Source organism: Hyla sarda, chromosome 12, assembly GCF_029499605.1.
Source record: "Hyla sarda isolate aHylSar1 chromosome 12, aHylSar1.hap1, whole genome shotgun sequence".
NCBI classification, from domain to species: Eukaryota; Metazoa; Chordata; class Amphibia; order Anura; family Hylidae; genus Hyla; species Hyla sarda.
In genome coordinates this window covers 42,389,746-42,409,981 of record NC_079200.1, presented here as the reverse complement: position 1 = coordinate 42,409,981, position 20,236 = coordinate 42,389,746, and the positions used below count along the sequence as shown (strand labels likewise).

The 20,236-nt window shown below is 44.6% G+C and overlaps 1 protein-coding gene across 1 annotated transcript in view; it reads left to right on the top strand.

Moving 5' to 3' along the window:
- Positions 1-2,206: 2,206 nt before the first annotated feature.
- PSMD11 (proteasome 26S subunit, non-ATPase 11) overlaps positions 2,207-20,236 on the top strand; it is a 46,225-nt gene continuing 28,195 nt past the window's right edge. The window contains exons 1-7 of the mRNA XM_056548863.1: positions 2,207-2,418; positions 10,028-10,129; positions 14,742-14,866; positions 17,358-17,429; positions 17,550-17,607; positions 18,409-18,603; positions 18,757-18,901. Of these exons, the coding sequence (XP_056404838.1) occupies positions 2,328-2,418; positions 10,028-10,129; positions 14,742-14,866; positions 17,358-17,429; positions 17,550-17,607; positions 18,409-18,603; positions 18,757-18,901 (788 nt within the window). The 5' untranslated portion in view covers positions 2,207-2,327. The remainder of the gene's footprint in view (positions 2,419-10,027; positions 10,130-14,741; positions 14,867-17,357; positions 17,430-17,549; positions 17,608-18,408; positions 18,604-18,756; positions 18,902-20,236) is intronic.

Sequence of the window (20,236 nt, the reverse complement as noted above, 5' to 3'; positions counted from 1 at the left end):
CTTCCTGCACCATACAGCTTGAGCAGAAGACAGTGGTGAACTGCACCAAGCCTGAATATCCACTAAAGTGAGCACTTTTTTTTTTTGCTTATTTTTATTGAAGTAACCTGTGCTTTATCTTCAAACAAAGGGTTTGTATAATCTCTTGTATTTGAAAGATTTTTCCTCAGATTCTCCAATTTTTTCCTACATTCTAGTAGATCAATTAGCTTCCTATGAAACTGACTTTAGTATATAGGTGTGACAGGAGATTGGTGCAGAAACCAATGTCAGTTGGTAATTTCTAGCGATTATTTGTTTTCCCTTAGTCCTAACAGCAGAGGGAGAATTCCACCCGCGTGACCTGGTAGGGTGGAGGAAATGTATTGAAATAAAATTTATGAAAACACATTTATAACTAATAAACAATTCTTCTCCTTAAAAAAGGAGAGATCATCCCAGTCCACTGTGTCATAACAAGCAGAAAAACATAATAGGGAGGGATATTTGTGTGCTGCTGTTAGGACTAAGGAAAAACAAGGTATTATTAGATATTAACACTGCCCTTACATCTTACCAGCAGCACAGATGGGGATCTAGCAAGCAGAAGAAGAGGGCTACCCTGCATGGCGGAACTAAGGAAAGTTGGCCCAAAACCAGTTTCCCGCTGGATTTCGTCCAGCCGGAGATTCTGTAGAGTCCGGCCTAAAAGTAATCCCTATCCCTGGATAGATGATTGATGGGGATCTGACCGATGGGACGTACACTGAAGAGAATGGAGGTCAACTATAGGCACAGGCTTAACCACTGCTTCATTTATTGTCTATGGGACTGTTCAGCGTTGACCCATAGACAGTGAATGGAATTGTGGTTCAGCCTGTGCGGACAACTGACCTCCATTCTTGTGATCAGTGTAGGTCCCATTGGTCAGACTCCTCACCGATCATGAAAACAGAGGTCAATTGATCCCTAAGTGAATGGAGCAGCAGTGCACGTACTTGGCCACCACATCATTTATTTTCTATGGCACTTACTATCACAGGGGGGAGATTTATCAAGCTGTCTTGTAGTCCCAATGAGAACTCAACTTTCATTTTACCACAGAAATATGAAAAATTAAAAGGGTTATCAGTCTTTTAAAATCTTTTCTAAAGGCCCAAAATGCATTATAATTACAAACTGTTACAGTGCTCCCTCAACTTACAATGGCCTCAGGTTACAATATCATTAATATGGCCTCAGGTCTTTACTGGCCCATTGTAACATGAGACCAGACTCAACATACAATGTTACGGATAGTCCAGATGTGTAAAACATGTCAGTGGCTGGAAGATCTGACCAATCAGAATGGACATTTCACTGGTAAAACCACTCAAAAAAATGCTACATTTGCCCCACAGCATTTTTTTATTTTTTTTGTGCAAAAGAAATTTGGGCAGATGTTAGTGACATGGGGGAGATTTAGCAAAACCTGTGCAGAGGAAAAGATGACCAGTTGCCCATAGCAACCAATCAGATTGCTTCTTTTATTTTCCAGAGGCCTTATTAAAAGTGAAAGAAGCGATTTGATTAGTTGCTATGGGCAACTGGACGTTTCTCTCCACAGGTTTTGATATATCTCCCCCATAGAGTTCTAGACTCCAAAAAATATGCATTGTAGATTTAACATTGGAGTTTTTCTGCCTTTTCCCATCCAATCAACGGAAATCCTTGAGTTCCCTAATGAAAAAAATCACGACCTGTAATGAGAAAGAAGCAGGTTAAAAAAAACGAAAAAAATCAAATAAAAAAAAACATAAAAGAATAAAGGATAAAAAGAACTATACTAAAACTCACTGGGGGAGATTTATTAAAACCTGTCCAGAGGAAAAGTTGCTGAGTTGCCCATAGCAACCAATCAGATCTCTTCTTTCATTTTTGAAAAGGCCTCTGAAAAATGAAAGAAGCAATCTGATTGGTTGCTATGGGCAACTCAGCAACTTTTATTTTGGACAGGTTTTAATAAATCTCTCTCACTAAACGCAAAAACAACTAATGTTTGAGTAGGCAGTTTTTAGTGACGTTTTTTTAAATCTGATAAATAAGAACGTAGCTATAAAAAAAGTTGATATCATGCCTCCATGTTGTGTAACATGAGCTGACAAACCAGGGCGCCCCCTGCGCCATACACACCACAGCTCGTGACGTTCTCCGCTAACCACGCCTTTATCTTGTCTGTAAACTACGTTTCCCAAGAGCCCCCGCGGTGTCCCCCGGAACAGGCTCGCGCTGAGGGAGGAGGGGGTGAGCTTCCGGCACCGCTACTTCCGGCCCGGAAGAGCTGTGTCAGGGTGCAGGAATAGGGCAAGATGGCGACAGCGGCTGTGATCGAGTTCCAGAGAGCGCAAGAAATGGTGGTGACGGATCGGGCGGCGAGTATAGACATCCTGCAGTCTATAGGTGAGGGGAGCCGCCGGGGGAGGCGGGAGGAGAGCGGAGGGACCGGCTGTGCGTGGGGGGAGCATGGAGCCTACAGGGCTGACAGTATGCCATTGTTATAAATGTATATGGGGAGGTATGGCCGGTGCTGGGGATGTGATGGAGATGGCAGGCCCGGGGGCTCACGTGATCACTGCACACATGCTGGGGGAACATAGAGGGGCCCTACTACTCTACAGCCTGTACTCTTATATATGGGCTCCTACACTACAGCCTGTACTCTTATATATGGGCTCCTACTCTACAGCCTGTACTCTTATATATGGGCTCCTACACTACAGCCTGTACTCTTATATATGGGCTCCTACACTACAGCCTGCACTCTTATATATGGGCTCCTACACTACAGCCTGCACTCTTATATATGGGCTCCTACACTACAGCCTGCCCTCTTATATATGGGCTCCTACACTACAGCCTGCACTCTTATATATGGGCTCCTACACTACAGCCTGCACTCTTATATATGGGCTCCTACACTACAGCCTGCCCTCTTATATATGGGCTCCTACACTACAGCCTGCCCTCTTATATATGGGCTCCTACACTACAGCCTGTACTCTTATATATGGGCTCCTACACTACAGCCTGCACTCTTATATATGGGCTCCTACACTACAGCCTGCACTCTTTTATATATGGGCTCCTACACTACAGCCTCCACTCTTATATATGGGCTCCTACACTACAGCCTCCACTCTTATATATGGGCTCCTACACTACAGCCTCCACTCTTATATATGGGCTCCTACACTACAGCCTCCACTCTTATATATGGGCTCCTACACTACAGCCTGCACTCTTATATATGGGCTCCTACTCTACAGCCTGCACTCTTATATATGGGCTCCTACACTACAGCCTGCACTCTTATATATGGGCTCCTACTCTACAGCCTGCACTCTTATATATGGGCTCCTACACTACAGCCTGCACTCTTATATATGGGCTCCTACACTACAGCCTGCACTCTTATATATGGGCTCCTACTCTACAGCCTGCACTCTTATATATGGGCTCCTACACTACAGCCTCCACTCTTATATATATGGGCTCCTACACTACAGCCTCCACTCTTTTATATATGGGCTCCTACACTACAGCCTGTACTCTTATATATGGGCTCCTACACTACAGCCTGTACTCTTATATATGGGCTCCTACACTACAGCCTGTACTCTTATATATGGGCTCCTACACTACAGCCTGTACTCTTATATATGGGCTCCTACACTACAGCCTCCACTCTTATATATGGGCTCCTGCACTCTTATATATGGGCTCCTACACTACAGCCTGCACTCTTATATATGGGCTCCTACACTACAGCCTGCACTCTTATATATGGGCTCCTGCACTCTTATATATGGGCTCCTGCACTCTTATATATGGGCTCCTACACTACAGCCTGCACTCTTATATATGGGCTCCTACACTACAGCCTGCACTCTTATATATGGGCTCCTGCACTCTTATATATGGGCTCCTACACTACAGCCGGCACTCTTATATATGGGCTCCTACTCTACAGCCTGCACTCTTATATATGGGCTCCTACACTACAGCCTGCACTCTTATATATGGGCTCCTACACTACAGCCTGCACTCTTATATATGGGCTCCTACACTACAGCCTGCACTCTTATATATGGGCTCCTACTCTACAGCCTGCACTCTTATATATGGGCTCCTACACTACAGCCTGCCCTCTTATATATGGGCTCCTACACTACAGCCTGCCCTCTTATATATGGGCTCCTGCCCTCTTATATATGGGCTCCTACACTACAGCCTGCACTCTTCTATATGGGCTCCTACACTACAGCCTCCACTCTTATATATGGGCTCCTGCACTCTTATATATGGGCTCCTACACTACAGCCTGCACTCTTATATATGGGCTCCTGCACTCTTATATATGGGCTCCTACACTACAGCCTGCACTCTTATATATGGGCTCCTACACTACAGCCTGCACTCTTATATATGGGCTCCTGCACTCTTATATATGGGCTCCTACACTACAGCCGGCACTCTTATATATGGGCTCCTACACTACAGCCTGCACTCTTCTATATGGGCTCCTACACTACAGCCTGCACTCTTATATATGGGCTCCTACTCTACAGCCTGCACTCTTATATATGGGCTCCTACACTACAGCCTGTACTCTTATATATGGGCTCCTACACTACAGCCTGCACTCTTATATATGGGCTCCTACACTACAGCCTGCACTCTTATATATGGGCTCCTACTCTACAGCCTGCACTCTTATATATGGGCTCCTACACTACAGCCTGCCCTCTTATATATGGGCTCCTACACTACAGCCTGCCCTCTTATATATGGGCTCCTGCCCTCTTATATATGGGCTCCTACACTACAGCCTGCACTCTTCTATATGGGCTCCTACACTACAGCCTCCACTCTTATATATGGGCTCCTACACTACAGCCTCCACTCTTATATATGGGCTCCTACACTACAGCCTGCACTCTTATATATGGGCTCCTACACTACAGCCTGCACTCTTATATATGGGCTCCTACACTACAGCCTGCACTCTTATATATGGGCTCCTACACTACAGCCTGCACTCTTATATATGGGCTCCTACACTACAGCCTGTACTCTTATATATGGGCTCCTACACTACAGCCTGCACTCTTATATATGGGCTCCTACACTACAGCCTGCACTCTTATATATGGGCTCCTACACTACAGCCTGCCCTCTTATATATGGGCTCCTACACTACAGCCTCCACTCTTATATATGGGCTCCTGCACTACAGCCTGCACTCTTATATATGGGCTCCTGCACTCTTATATATGGGCTCCTGCACTCTTATATATGGGCTCCTACACTACAGCCGGCACTCATATATATTGTTCCTTGCCTTGGCAATATATGTATTGGGACACAGATATATTCCTACTCAGTGTTCCCCATCCTGTGGCTGCTGCAAAACTACAACTCTCAGCCTTCATCTGTCAGGGCATGCTGGGAGTTGTAGTTTAGCAACAGCTACAGGTTGGGGATCACTGCTAAAGGTAGGTCCTGCCATATCTAGTTTTTTTTTATAGTAATAAAGGGTAAATGTATCCACCCAGTCATATTAGAGCAGGGGTATACCTGATGAGATGGATCAGCCCTTTTGGGGCAACCCATAGAATAACCTGAGATAATGGTCGTCAGATACTATTAGGGATGTACGGATAACTTTTTTTCTTTTTTTTTTTTAAACTGAGAATAAATGTGTATATATAATTCTTTTTCTATATTTTTTTTTTGTTTTTTTCAAGTACTTGCCGATACCAATTACCATAACTTTTTTTTTATTTTATTTTTTTCGTCATGTGACAGCAGAGGTGGCTTTAAACTTTTTGAAGCCGTGGGCGAAAGTTGAGCACCAATATCGGTTTTTGTATTGTAACTTCTCTAGTAAGAATAGAGAAGGCCCTATATATATATATATATATATATATATATATATATATATATATATATAAATTTATTTATTACTGGAATAAATAAAACACAATCCCTGTATATTGACTTTCTTTGGAGGCGATTTATCAAAACCAGAAGTAAAAAAAAATAAAAATAAAAGGGTCATTTGGGCACGCTAATGCCAGGGAAAACTATAAATTGAAACTTTATGTAAAAAACAAACCATGAGTTAGTGACGGATGGGATTTTGTCATATTTAGTACAGGGCCCGAGTGGGCAGAGTTTGAATCACAGATTTATATAACACCAGAGGAAGAATCCTTGTCATGCTTTACCCCCTAAGGCAATGTTTCCCAACCAGGGTGCCTCTCTGTTGCAAAACTACAACTCCCAGCATGCCCGGACAGCCTTCGGCTGTCCGGGCATGCTGGGAATTGAAGTTTTGCAACAGATGCAGGCACCCTGGTTCTTGCCCACAAGATCTGATTTATAAATCTCTTCCTGTTTGGATGTTGAAAGGCATCAAGGCTGGTGGAGCAGGAAGATGCCACCAGGGACCACCCAATAGCTCGGGCAGCATGATGTGATGACAAGTTCCCTTTAAATGCTATAAGAAATCACTGCTATAGTCTTCTGTACGATGGTAGAAATCCATTACTTTCATCTTCTGATTGTCATGGAGTGTTGATCCAGAGCAGAGTCATAGCAAAACCTCTAAAGTTGTAGCCCGGGACCTTAAAGGGGTACTCCAGTGAAAACCTTTTTTTCTTTTAAATCAACTGGTGGCAGAAAGTTAACCATATTTGTAAATTACTTCTATAAAAAAATCTTAATCCTTCCTGTACTTATTAGCTGCTGAATACTACAGAGGAAATTCTTTTCTTTTTGAAATGCTCTCTGATGACATCACGAGCACAGTTCTCTCTGCTGACATTATTATAATAATAATAACGCTTTATTTGTTGTTGTTTGAACCCAAGTCCCCAGCACTGCAAGGCAGCAGTGCTAACCACTGAGCCACCATGCTGCCCTTAGCATACATGCTGTGCATCTGCTATGCACGGTTGCTAAAATGGACAGAGATGTCAGCAGAGAGCACTGTGCTCGTGATGTCATCAGTGTTGCAAAAAGAAAGGAATTTCCTCTGTAGCATTCAGCAGCTAATAAGTACTGGAAGGATTAAGATTTTTTAATAGACGTAATTTACAAATATGGTTAACTTTCTGCCACCAGTTGATTTTAAAGAAAAAAGGTTTTCACCGGAGTACCCCTTTAATTCATTACTACAAGTCTTCCCATCAGAATAAATCTGAGACAGAACGTTGGCCTTGTTGTCCATACTAGCCGCTCTTCTCAGCTTTCATTCAGTTAAAAAATCATAACTACATGCAGGAAAATTTAGACGTTTAAAATTGTCATCTTCTGACCCCTATAATTTTTTTTTTTAATTTTCTGCGTATGGGGTGTTATGAGGGCTCATTTTTGTGCAGTGATCTTTTTAAGTTTTTAGCGGTACCATTTTTATATTGATCTGACTTTTTGATCACTTTTTATTAATTTTTTCATGATATTAAATGTGACCAAAAATACTCTATTTTGGACTTGGACATTTTTTTGCGTATACGCCATTGACCGTGCAGTTTAATAATTTTTTTTTTTTAAATGGTAAAAGTGGGTGGTTCAAACTTTTATTAGGGAAGGGGTTAAATGATCTTTATTAATTTTGTTTTTCACTTTTTTTTTTTTTTTGCATTGTTATAGCTTCCATAGGAGGCTATAACACTGCACACACTGATCTTTTACATTGATCTTTATTATCCCATAGGATAACATTGATCAATGATTCTGCCGCTTGACTGCTCATGCCTGGATCTCAGGCACAGAACAGTCATTCTGCGATCGGATGCCTAGGAGGGAGGTAGGGACCCTCCTTGTGTCCTCCAGCATTTCGGGACTCCGTGATTTTGCAGCGGTGGTCCTGAACTAGCTAGCTTGTAGTAGTTTACTTTCACTTTAGATACGGTGATCAACTTTGAACGGCGTGTATAAAAAGTTAATAGTGTGCGGCACTGCGATCGGTGCCACGCGCTATTAGCCACGGGTCCAGGCCCGATCCGCTTATAGAAAGGGAGCAGATTCAGGGCGTATAGGTATGCCCTGCGTCCTTAAGAGGTTAAAGAGGTATTTCAGGAAAAATAATTTTATATCAACTGGCTCCAGAAAGTTAAACAGATTTGTAAGTGACTTCTATTAAAAAATCTTAATCCTTCCAATAATTATCAGCTGCCGAAGTTGAGTTGTTCTTTTCAGTCTGACAACAGTGCTCTAGGCTGACATCTCTGCTTGTCTCAGGAACTGCACAGAGTAGAAGAGTTTTGCTTTGGGGATTTGCTTCTACTCTGGACAGTTCCCTAGACACGTGTCATCAGAGAGCACTTAGACAGAAAAGAACAACTCAACTTCAGCAGCCATTAAGTACTGAAAGAATTACGATATATATATATATTTTTTTTTTATAGAAGTAATTTACAAAGCTGTTTAACTTTTTGGAGCCAGTGGATGTATAAAAAAAAAAAAAAAAAAAATCTCCTGGATAACCCTTTTAATTCTGTATTGTAATCACCATTAAGGGTGTATTCACACATACAGTATCCTGTGCAGGATTTGAATCTGCGTTCAGTCATTTAGTTTATATTAAAATCTGCAGCTTCAAATCTTGCGCATATTTCATGCACGTGTGAATAGACCCTAAAGTTGGGTCACAGATTGTGTATATGCAGTGTATTTTATGCCAAACAAATTCCTCTGAAATTTGCCGTGTATTCTGCTATGAACAAGTACACGTGGCTTCCCTGCGGCCGCCCTGTGTGTGCCGTGAGGTTTGGTGGCAGGGCCAGCACGCCAACGGGACTGTGACATGCTGGTTCCGCCTCCAAACTTTACTGCGCACACAGGGCTGCTACGGGGAAGCCCTGTGTGTCTGTTCATAGAATACACAGCATATTTTACACTGAGCAGCGGAATGTGCGCAGCGTGAAATACGCTGCATATATGCAATGTGTGACCCCTACCTTTAGGCAGCCCTGTATGTCTGCTCTTAGAAGAATACTCGACAGATTCTGCGCAGTGGTTACGCAATGTGACCTCTACATATATACACATACATACATATATATATATATATATATATATATATATATATATATATATATATATATATATATATTTTGGCTCAAAACCAGCAGTGACAGTTTTCCAAAAACTGCCAGACAAAAAAAACTATTGGAAACTTAGAGGGATATTTTGATATCCATGTGTGTCTTAATATTCCACGGTGAATGTGCTGGGTCCCCTTTGTTCTCAGCACCAATGGGTGTCCCACCTCCTAACAACTTCTAAGATAAAAACACCCTTTAAAGGGGTACTCCAGCCCTGAGACATCTTATCCCTTATCCAAAGGATAGCGGATAAGATGTCTCACCGTGGAGTTCCGCTGCTGGGGTCCCCCGCAATCTTGTATTCGCCACCCACCTGTTTGAGCTGCACGCCGCGGTGCCAGCTCACAAACAGTCGGGTGGCGACCACAGAGCCGGAATATTGTGACGTCACACCCCGCCCCCGCTATGCAAGTCTATGGGAGGGGGCGTGACTGCTGTCATGCCCCCTCCCATAGACATGCATAGCGGGGGTGGGTGACGTCATGATACTCCGGCCCCGTGGTCGCCACCCGGCTGTTAGTGAGCTGGCACCGCGGCGTGCAGCTCAAACAGGTGGGTGGCGAATACAAGATTGCGGGGGACCCCAGGGGCGGGACTCCTGTGGTGAGACATCTTATCCGCTATACTTTGGATAAGGGATAAGATGCTAGATCCCCCACGATTTGCTCAATGCTCTTTTGCAATGAAAAAGCAGAGCAGTGACCAATCAGATTACATTTTTTGTAAAAAGCCTGGAAGCTGGTTGCTATTGGTAACCACTCTACTTCTCATTGGCACCATATTTGTTACATTTCACTGATAATCTACTGTGAAGAGTCTATATAAAGGAAGTATATATCTTGTGTGCCATATGATAGTCGGACGCCGTGACTTGAAGCTCTTTGTTTGCTTTGCAGTGAAGCGAGACATTCAGGAAAGTGATGAGGAAGCCGTACGTGTCAAGGAGCAGAGCATCCTGGAATTGGGTGGGCTTCTGGCCAAAACCGGACAAGCGGCAGGTGAGCTCAGGACAGATGGATGTTTACTTTTTTGTCTTGTACCTGAAGATATCCTTGAAAAACAATGTTCTTCATATACAGTAAAATCCATCACTTAAAAGGGTTAAAAAAAAGAAAAGAAAAAAATCTGCCTTTTTTTTATTTTTTATTTTTATTTTATTTTTATCTTCTCACCCCCCTAGAAACAGCACCACCAGTTTCACAGGCTATACCTGGTATTACATCCCATCCCCATTTATTTGAAAGAAGATGATCTGAAGTTCATGTACAGGGGTGGAGCAAAACCTAAAAAGCCTGGACCCTTTAGTGTTCACTACAGACAGTAGTAACTAGGGATGTAAGAAAAAATCGATTTGCGCGATTATCGTGATTTTTCACTTGGCGATACTGAATCGATCCAAAATATTTTTGAATCTATCCTTTTAGGGATGTGAAATTTGTATCTCCTGACGCCCGGAACAGCATGTCCCGGGCATCAGGAGATACAAGTTCCACATCTGTGGAACCGGGCAGGCCGGATCTGACGCGGCGGCGCTCTGGGTGTACAGAGCGGGCTCCGACTCGTGCCCACTCCGTACTCTGTGACCCCCGGCTGATTTCAGTAGCCGGGGGCCGCTGATGCATCACCGCCACTAATATCCAGTATGCGGTGCTCTACAGTCTGTATGGAGCGGGCTCCGGACTCCTGCCTGCTCCCTATTCTGCAGCCCCCGGCTGTTCTCAGTAGCCGGAGGCCGCCGCTAATATCCAGCATGCGGTGCTCTGCAGTCTGTATGGAGTGGGCTCCGGACTCCTGCCTGCTCCCTACTCTGCAGCCCCCGACTGTTCTCAGTAGCCGGAGGCCGCCGCTAATAGCCAGCATGCGGAGATTGCCACGGCTGGCTATTAACCCTTTAGATCGCCACTGTCAAAGCTGATAGCAGCGTCTAAAGGGATCTGTGAATGCTCCCTGGTGGGCTACTGTGGTGGATCGCCCCCCCCCCCACAGCACGATCGCGGGCGGGCGATCCACTGTGCAGGTAGCCGGAGGACTTACCTCTGCTTCCCTGCTCTCCGTGGCTCTGTCATTGCTAGAGCCTGGCTGGACCAGGCTCTATCAATGGATCGCAGACCAATGGAGTTCAATAGAACTCTATTCATCTGTCTGAGGAATCTAATGATTCCTAAAAGACTAAAGTGTATAAAAAAAAGTTTTAATAAAAGTGTAAAAGACATTGTTTTTTAGACAGAATCGGGATATATCGCGCTGTATCATCACCTAGACGGTATTGGGATATATCGAATCGCCACACTGGTATCGCGATTCGAATCGTATCGCCAAATTCTTGGCGATTCACTCCCCTAGTAGTAACTGTGATGGGTTGTAATGCTGTTCTGACTGCCCCCTGTAATAATATATTGTGACGTGGACTAGGAGTTACACTGAGGACTTATACAGGGACCATTGTGGTCAGGCTGATGGGCCGACATGTTGACAATCTCTTGGGTCCCATCTGTGTGAAAGTTTTGCAACTTCGGTGATGATAGGATGAGATTGCATTTATCTCATGTAATCTATACCCCATCCTTCACTTCCTGGGCACTTATAAATAGCAGCAAGAGGGGGGCTGGCTCCATGCTGCCTGCACAGATGGCATCACAGACTTCTTCATGGCCAAATTGTGTTACTGGCATGTCGAGTCATTGTCTTACTTGTCAGTGTTTATAATCATGTTATTTTAGGAATATAGGCCTCATATCCTTTCATAAAGATAATTTTCTCATATAGAACGAATACTAGTAGTAGTCGGGTATTAAAGGGATTATTCCCTATCCACAGGATAATGGATAGCTAGCTGTTTGGGGGTCTGACCCCTGGAATTATCATGTGACCAGAGCTCAAATCTGTCAGCCCATACTCTCGGTATATGTTCTGTTCACTATGGGGCTTTAGCAAAGTTATGAAGACCCAAAAAGAATGAGTGACGCAGCAGTAAAGCATGCGGGGGACTGTGGATCTCCAGTCTTGTAATTGGTGGTGGTCCCATCAGTTAGACCCTCTAAGATCAGCTAGTTATCACCTAGGGAAAGAGGTTAATTGTGGGGATAACCCCATTAAGTGAACGGAGTTGTCTTACACTTTATGGCTTGTAGTTTTTCTTGAACTTACTTAAAATTTAACTTTTATTGATAACTCTTATAAACTTGTGGGTTATATTTAACGGATATAAATTAAAGTAAAATCGCAATGCTTTCACTTAGATTTTCCTCTTGCGGAACTACAACTCCCAGCATGCCTAGACGGCCATTTGCTGTCCAGGCATGCCTAGTTTTGCAACAACTGGTGATCCACTGCTAGTGTAACCCTAGTTGTTGTGTATGAGGGCAGCATGCCCACTCTAGGTTGACTACTTTCCCTGTGTATAAAGTACAGTGACCACCCCCCCCCCCCCCCCGACCTACGATGGCCCCGACATACGATAATTTCAACATGCGATTGCCTCTCAGAGGCCATTGCATGTTAAAGGCAGCGTCAACATACGATGCTTTTGTATGTCGGGGCCATCGCATAAACAGCTATCCGGAAGCGCAGACTGCTTCAGCCACCGTCGAATAGCCGTTTACGGTGCCCTGTGTGGTCCGCTGACTATCACTTACCTGTCCTCGGGGCACCAGTGCGTCGTCTTTGGGATCCCCTGCATCGTCGGTGCTCTCCATCGTCATCATCACGTCGCTGCGCACGCTGTCCCGTCATCCAATAGGAGCGGCGTGTGTAGCGACGTGATGGCGGCGACGGAGAGCGAGGATGTCGGGGAAGCAGAGGCCTTTCCGGAGCGTCGGGGACGCGTCGACAGCGATGGAGGGCGACATCCAGGGCAGCGGTGACAAGCGGTGGGGACACGTGAGTATAACCTCCAATACCAGTAGTCTACAACCTGCGGACCTCCATATGTTGCAAAACTACAACTCCCAGCATGCCCGGACAGCCGTTGGCTGTCCGGGCATGCTGGGTGTTGTAGTTTTTCAACATCTGGAGGTCTGCAGGTTGTAGACCACTGTCCTATACTTTACATTGCACGGATCCCTCAACATACGATGGTTTCAACAAACGATGGTCCATTTGGAACGGATTACCATCGTATGTTAAGGGACCACTGTACAGTGGTCCCTCAACATACGATGGTAATTCGTTCCAAACGACCCATCGTTTGTCGAATCCATCGTATGTTGAGGGATCCGTGCAATGTAAAGTATAGGATGCTGTCCCGCTGCTCCGGTGTCTTCTTCGTGATCCTCCGGCTTCTTCCACATCTTCTGCAGGGTCCGGGCCTCGCTTTCTGGTGACGTTATTACGCTGCTGCGCGGCGTGCGTAGTGACGTAATAACGACGCCGGAAAGCGAGGCCCGGACCCTGGAGAAGATGCGCAAGACACCGGAGGATCGCGAAGTGGACCCGGAGCATCGGGAATTGGTAAGCGAACCTGCCAGGGATGCTTAAACTGCTATCCGACAGCAGCTTAAGCATTTTGCGCTGTCGGATAGCAGTTAATGCGATGGCCCCGACTGAGAGGCCATCGTATGTCGATTTTATCATATGTCGGGGCCATCGTAGGTCGGGGGGTTACTGTATATGGAAAGCTGTCAATCTGTTTGTGTGGGCAGAAAAAGCTGGAGTTGTGATAGATCTGACTTAAAATGTACTGTATGTGACACTGTTTTTGTGAGGCTGGGTTCACACCACGTTTTTGCAATACAGTTCCCGTATCAGATTTTTGATAAAAAACGGATTCTTCAAAACCTGACTAAACTGTATCAAAACGTGTGTACAAATTTTAATCCATATACGGTTTGAAAAATGTCCGGTTGTATCAGTTTTTAAGAAAAAACATATACGTTTTGAACTTCTCACTCCATTATGAATAAAGTTTCGCTTGTTTTATTGAAATTCCAAGGAAAAAACTGTGCAAAGTCATAAACCGTATGGTTAAAAACTGATGGAACTGTACGCATATACAGTTATGTACGGTTCCCGTTGACTCCCATGTTAAAAATAAACTTATACGGTTTCAATACAGTTTTTCACCCGGACGAGAAAACCGTGGTAGGCTGCGGTTTTAGGTAAGGAAAAAAAACCTGACAATACCCGCACAGGATGCAAAACGGACACAACCGGATGCATCTTTTGTCATACAATTTTCAATGGTTTTCAATACAATTCCGTTCGGTTTTCAAATTGAAAAAGTATACGGGAACTGCATTGCAAAAACGTGGTGTGAACCCGGCCTTACTGTTATAAGTCTATGTAAAGTATCAGTAACTTTGTGAAAAACATTTGTGTACATTGTTTATAGTAGCGCTGTCTGTTCACATCCAGCTTTTAGTTGTTACTTGGAATGAAGAGACCTGATCTGATGGAGCGTTCCAGCTCCCACAATACACTGCTCTCTGGAGGCAATGTTTTGGTGCATGTTCACATTCAGTATACTCCACACTTTACACCTGTCATTAATGTGGCTAGTTTGTAAACTGGAAGCCTGAGAAGTGGACTAGTGAAATGATTACTGAAACCTGTCGTCTGCCCCTCTATCCACAATGACTTTAACATGTTCTTTCCCCCTGTTTTATTTTTAAGAACTTGGCGGTCTTCTGAAATATGTGCGCCCCTTTTTGAACTCCATCAGTAAGGCAAAAGCAGCCCGCCTTGTGAGATCCCTCCTGGACCTGTTCCTGGATATGGAAGCTGCAACTGGACAGGAGGTGAGACAGGAGCTTATTTTAGGCTTTCCTGAGGATGTTGAGGGATTGAAGTGGTCCACTTATGTGTGTCGATGATTCTGGACATACTCTGTGAATAGCCATACATGTTTAATGCCTTAGAGACAGGGTGAAGTGGTTACTAGATATTTTGGGCACCACTTAACTGTCCAGGGCAAAGCTTAACACACTTAAGTCTAGTCAGTCTGCCTCCATATACATCATCTTTTTGTGACAATTCCTATTTATACTGTTGCTGTGAGTCTAGCCCCACTAATAAGTGGAGCCCAGGAGCAGGCTATACATTGGTTGGTGCAAAGAAAATGTAGCAATACATTGAAATGAATGGCTGCCATTAGATATTCTCCTCCATTTTTCTTTTAAGCAGCATAGCCACACGGCTCAGAAGCAACCCTCCCTTAGGCTTTTTTTCACACGCCAGAATTTCTGCATTAATTTATTAAGGATCGACCGATTATCGGTTTGCCCGATATTATCGGCCGATATTCACGATTTTGGACATTATCGGTAATTACCATGGCGATATGCCGATAATGCCAAGCCCCCCCGCCAGAGATGACCGCTGCCCATTGCCTCCCCCGGTTTTATTATTACCTGTTCCCAGGGTCCGTGCTACTTCTGGCTCCTGCGGCGTCCTGCACTGTTGCTGTGCAATGACGAGTGAATTCCTCAATGCGACGTCACCGTCAGTGCGCACAGTGATAGCGCAGGAGCCAAAAGTTGCACGGACCCTGGGAACAGGTAATTATAAAACCGGGGATGGGGGAGGCAATGAGGCAGCGGCGGCGGTCTCTGGGCAGGGGGGAGCAGCGGTGGTGGTGGTTGGACTCAGGAGGACCCCAGGACAGGCAGGGGGAGAGAAGCGGGTGGCGGCGGTGGTCTCTGGCCCCGCAAAAGCCACTGCAGTTCATTGATTTAAAGCGCCCACTTTAAATCATTGATCTGCAGTGGCTTCTGGTGGGGGGGGAGAATAGCCGATAACGTCTACCGGAATATTGGTATAAGTTATCGGCTATCGGCCTGAAAGGTCACAGATTATTGGTATTGGCCCTAAAAAATTCAAGTACTTCAATGAGAGAGAAAACACGGAGCACTCGCTTAAGTCTTGCTGTGTCAGCTTCTTTATTCATTCAACGAACAAGCACGGGAGACAAGGTGCGGGGAGCCAGGTGGTGAGGACGGGTCCCTGCACCTTGTCTCCAGTGCTCGTTCATTAAACTAATAAAGAAGCTCCGTGTGTTCTTTTTCATTGAAGTACTTAACTTTGCTGCCTTTCCTCACGTAGTCAGCACCCATTCAGGAACAGACTATCTTCTAGGGAGCCGCACTGTTATACCATTCACCAGCACCTAGCCCGAGATTCACACAGGTAGTGCCCAGTACCTCTTGATCTGATACATTGGCCCTAAAAAAATCAATTTTGGTCGATCCCTAGAATTTATAGCCAATACACTTCAATGGGATTCCACTATCCCGTTCACACAAAAGAATTTCTACTGCAGGAATTCCATTGAAGGGAATGGGAAAGGAATTTACTGCTGAATTTTCATGCAGACTTCTGTGCAGAAAGTCTGCTGTGTGAACCTAGCCTTAGGGAGAGTTTTCTCCCCTGCAGACGTCCTGAGCTCCATATATTAGTGATCGGGTAGAGCTTTTGGCTCAGCTTGATCATAGACGAAACCCTTCAGCTGTGCGGTCTTTATTTTCTTCCTGTACTCATCAGATGAAGCGGAAAGCTGAGCTATCAATGTTCAGCCTTCTCTTACCGCTAGGATAACACTGGAAAGGGGGGTGAGGGGGAGATGTTTAACCACTTGAGCACTGGTATGCTGTATTAAAGGGGTATTCCTATTTAGAAATGATCCCTTATGCACAGTCCTATGACTATTTCTGATCTGGTGCACCATAGAGAATAAAAAAAAAAAAGCACTGGCCGCACATATGCACACTCCGTTCATTCTTGGGATAGTGGTGTTCCCGTTCTCTGTATTGCTATGAGTCCCAGTGGTTGGACCCCACCAATCAGCTTGTGCTCCATCCTGTGTTATAGAAGATCATTACGCTGATGTGTGGTAATTATTTAAAGCCGCTCTGTATTGAGCATCATCTATGGAGTAGTGTCCATGGGAGATGTATATCAAGACCCGTGTAGGAGAAGATTGGTGCAGCAACCAATCACATCGCTCATTTTTTAAAGGCCTCCGAAACACAAAAGGAGCAATCTGGTTGCTATGGGCAGCTGCACCATTTTTCCTCTATACAGGGTTTAAAAAAAAAAAAAAAAGTACTACAACCCCCCCCCCCCCCATGTCTCAAAAACTTATAGGGCACATTGTTGAGCTCCTTTAAATGCTATTACTAAATTTTAAGCAAGAATGCTGCAAATGACAAACACCTGCTGACACAAAAAGGTGAATATTTTTGTTTGATTTTTTTGGGGTTCTTGTATCTTCTAACAAGTGACCTCTTTCAGGTGGAGCTTTGCTTGGAATGCATTGAATGGGCCAAGGCTGAGAAGAGGACTTTTCTGCGCCAGGCACTGGAGGTAAGTGTGACATAGACCAGATTATTACAGGCGTCAATTGTGTCTAATTCATGTGTAAAGTGAGGACATCACACTTCTGCATTATTACAGTTGTTCATTTTGCTTGCTGTTTTCCCCTAGTCTCGGCTCGTGTCCCTCTACTTTGACACTAAACGTTACCAAGAGGCATTGCAATTAGGTAAGTGTGCCAGCAGGTGGCAGCCTTTCTCTTCAGTCTATCAAGCATCCAGTGTTCATTGGATACACAGCTAATTTGTAATAGAGCCATGGATTCAATAGGCTTTGTGAATATGTATAAATGGCATTTGTTGGGGCTTTCCATTTTGATAAGTTCACATAAAGCTTAAAGGCATACTCTGGTGGAAAACATATATATATAAAACAGATTTGTAAATTACTTCTTTAAAAAAAATCTTAATCCTTCAAGTACTTATCAGCTGCTGTATGCTCCAGAGGAAGTGGAGTTGTTCTTTCCAGTCTGAGCACAGTGCTCTCTGCTGACACCTCTGTCCATGTCAGGAACTGTCCAGAGCAGGATAGATTTGCTATGGGGAGGTATTCCTGCTCTGGACAGTTCCTGACATGGACAGAGGTGTCAGCAGAGAGCACTGTGGTCAGACTGGAAAGAACTCCACTTCCTCTGGAGAATACAGCAGTTAAGTACTGGAAGGGTTAAGATTTCTGAATAGAAGGAATTTACAAATCTATTTTACCTTTTTGGCACCAGTTGAATAAAAAAAATGGATCCTTTAAAATGGATATAGCATTCTACTAGTTTGGACACTACTTTGTGGAATGTTAGGCAATTTCTCTACTTTTAGCCACAATAGCTGAATTAAAATGACATTTCATGGGTGAGTAACTTTTCTGACTTAAAGGGTCATATAAACGCTTTGTGTTGTATGCTTTATTATACTATATTCTATGTTTACTTATTATACCAGCATCTGTCCTCATAAGCTAATTCGACTCTTTCTAGGTTCACAACTTCTACGAGAATTGAAAAAGATGGATGACAAAGCCCTTTTGGTGGAGGTTCAACTCCTGGAGAGTAAAACCTACCATGCCCTTAGTAACTTACCCAAAGCCAGAGCCGCCCTAACGTCTGCCCGTACTACAGCCAATGCCATCTATTGCCCACCCAAGCTCCAGGCTGCACTGGACATGCAGTCAGGTCAGTAATATACAGAGGTGCATTCTCCCACCTGCAGATAGTCACAACTAGTGACATTATTGATGCCTGACTCTCCTTTTTCAGGGATTTCACAGCTGCAGCAAATTGATGGCTTTTCATGTTCGCTCACTCTAATTTGCTTTAACATTTTAGGTATAATCCATGCAGCAGAGGAGAAGGACTGGAAAACTGCTTATTCCTATTTCTATGAGGCTTTTGAGGGTTATGATTCCATTGACAGTCCCAGAGCTATAACAGCCCTGAAATACATGCTGCTCTGCAAGATCATGCTGAATGCGTAAGTCTTTCCTTAAGAACCTTTATCCCTATTTGATGATCACAACACTTCCTAATCTGTGCCCTGGCATCAAATTTTCATTTTATACAGACACCAAATTTTATTGTTAAAGGGGTGCTCCACTGCTCAGCGTTAAGAACACACTGTTCCTAATGCTGGAGCTGGGAGCTTGTGACATCATGGCTCCACCCCCTCATGATGTCATGCCCTGCCCCCTCAATGCAAGTCTATGGGAGGGGGTGTCATGAGAGGGGCAGGGCTATAATGTCACGAGCTCCCGGCTCCAGCTTTCAGAACAGTTTGTTCCAAACGCTGAGCAGCGGAGTACCCCTTTAATGGTGTTAAATAACTTTTTTTTTTATATGTTAAGTTTTCCCCATCATTCTGCACTCAGTACCCCGTAATGACAAAGTGAAAACAGAATGTTTCAAATCTATTATAATGTATTGAAAAGGAAAAACTAAAATCTTGCAGTGACATAAGTATTCAGACCCTTTACTCAGTACTTACGACGAATCACCTTTAGCAGTGATTACAGCCTCCGGTCTTCTTGCGGACCTGGATTAGGGGGTTTGCTGCCATTCTTCACCATAGATGCTCTTAACCCTTTAGCGCATATGGACGTTTATGAACGTCCATACGCGCGTCTCCATATATAATGCGCGCTCAGGAGGTGAGCGCGCATCATACCCAGTGGGTCCCGGTTGCGATAAGCAACCAGGACCCACGCTAATGCCTGACATCACCGATCGGGCTGATGTCCGGCATTAACTCTTAAGATGCAGCGATCAAAGTTGATCGCCGTGTCTAAAAGTGAAAGTAAAAGCATCCTGGCTGATAGGGACCACCACAATAAAATTTTGATGTCCCGATCAGCTATGACGCAGCAGGAGGTCCCCTCACCTGTCTTCTGCGCGTCCGATCGTCGATTGCTCACAGCCTGAAATCCAGGCTTGAGCAATTAACCGTCGATAACACCGATCCCTGCCATTTAATGCAATGGCAGCGATCAGTGTACTGAATCAATGTACTGCATGTTATAGCCCCCTATGGGAGCTATATTATTGCAAAAAGTTTTTAAAAAACACCCTCGATCCCCCTGAAGAGATAGGAGTGAGGTGGCAGCGGTGCCACCCCCTCCTATCCTTGCTATTGATCCATGGAGCGACCGAACAATAGCAATCTGGGGGCAGGGAGGTTAAAGTTTGGTTCCCCCCGCTATGCCCACCCATCGGTGTTCGGGCACAGCGGGGGGAACCGTGTAGTAGCGGCGGGGGAGCTCCAGATGACGGCAGCGGCTGTGATCATGGCGGCGGAGGAGGAGAGTATGGCGGC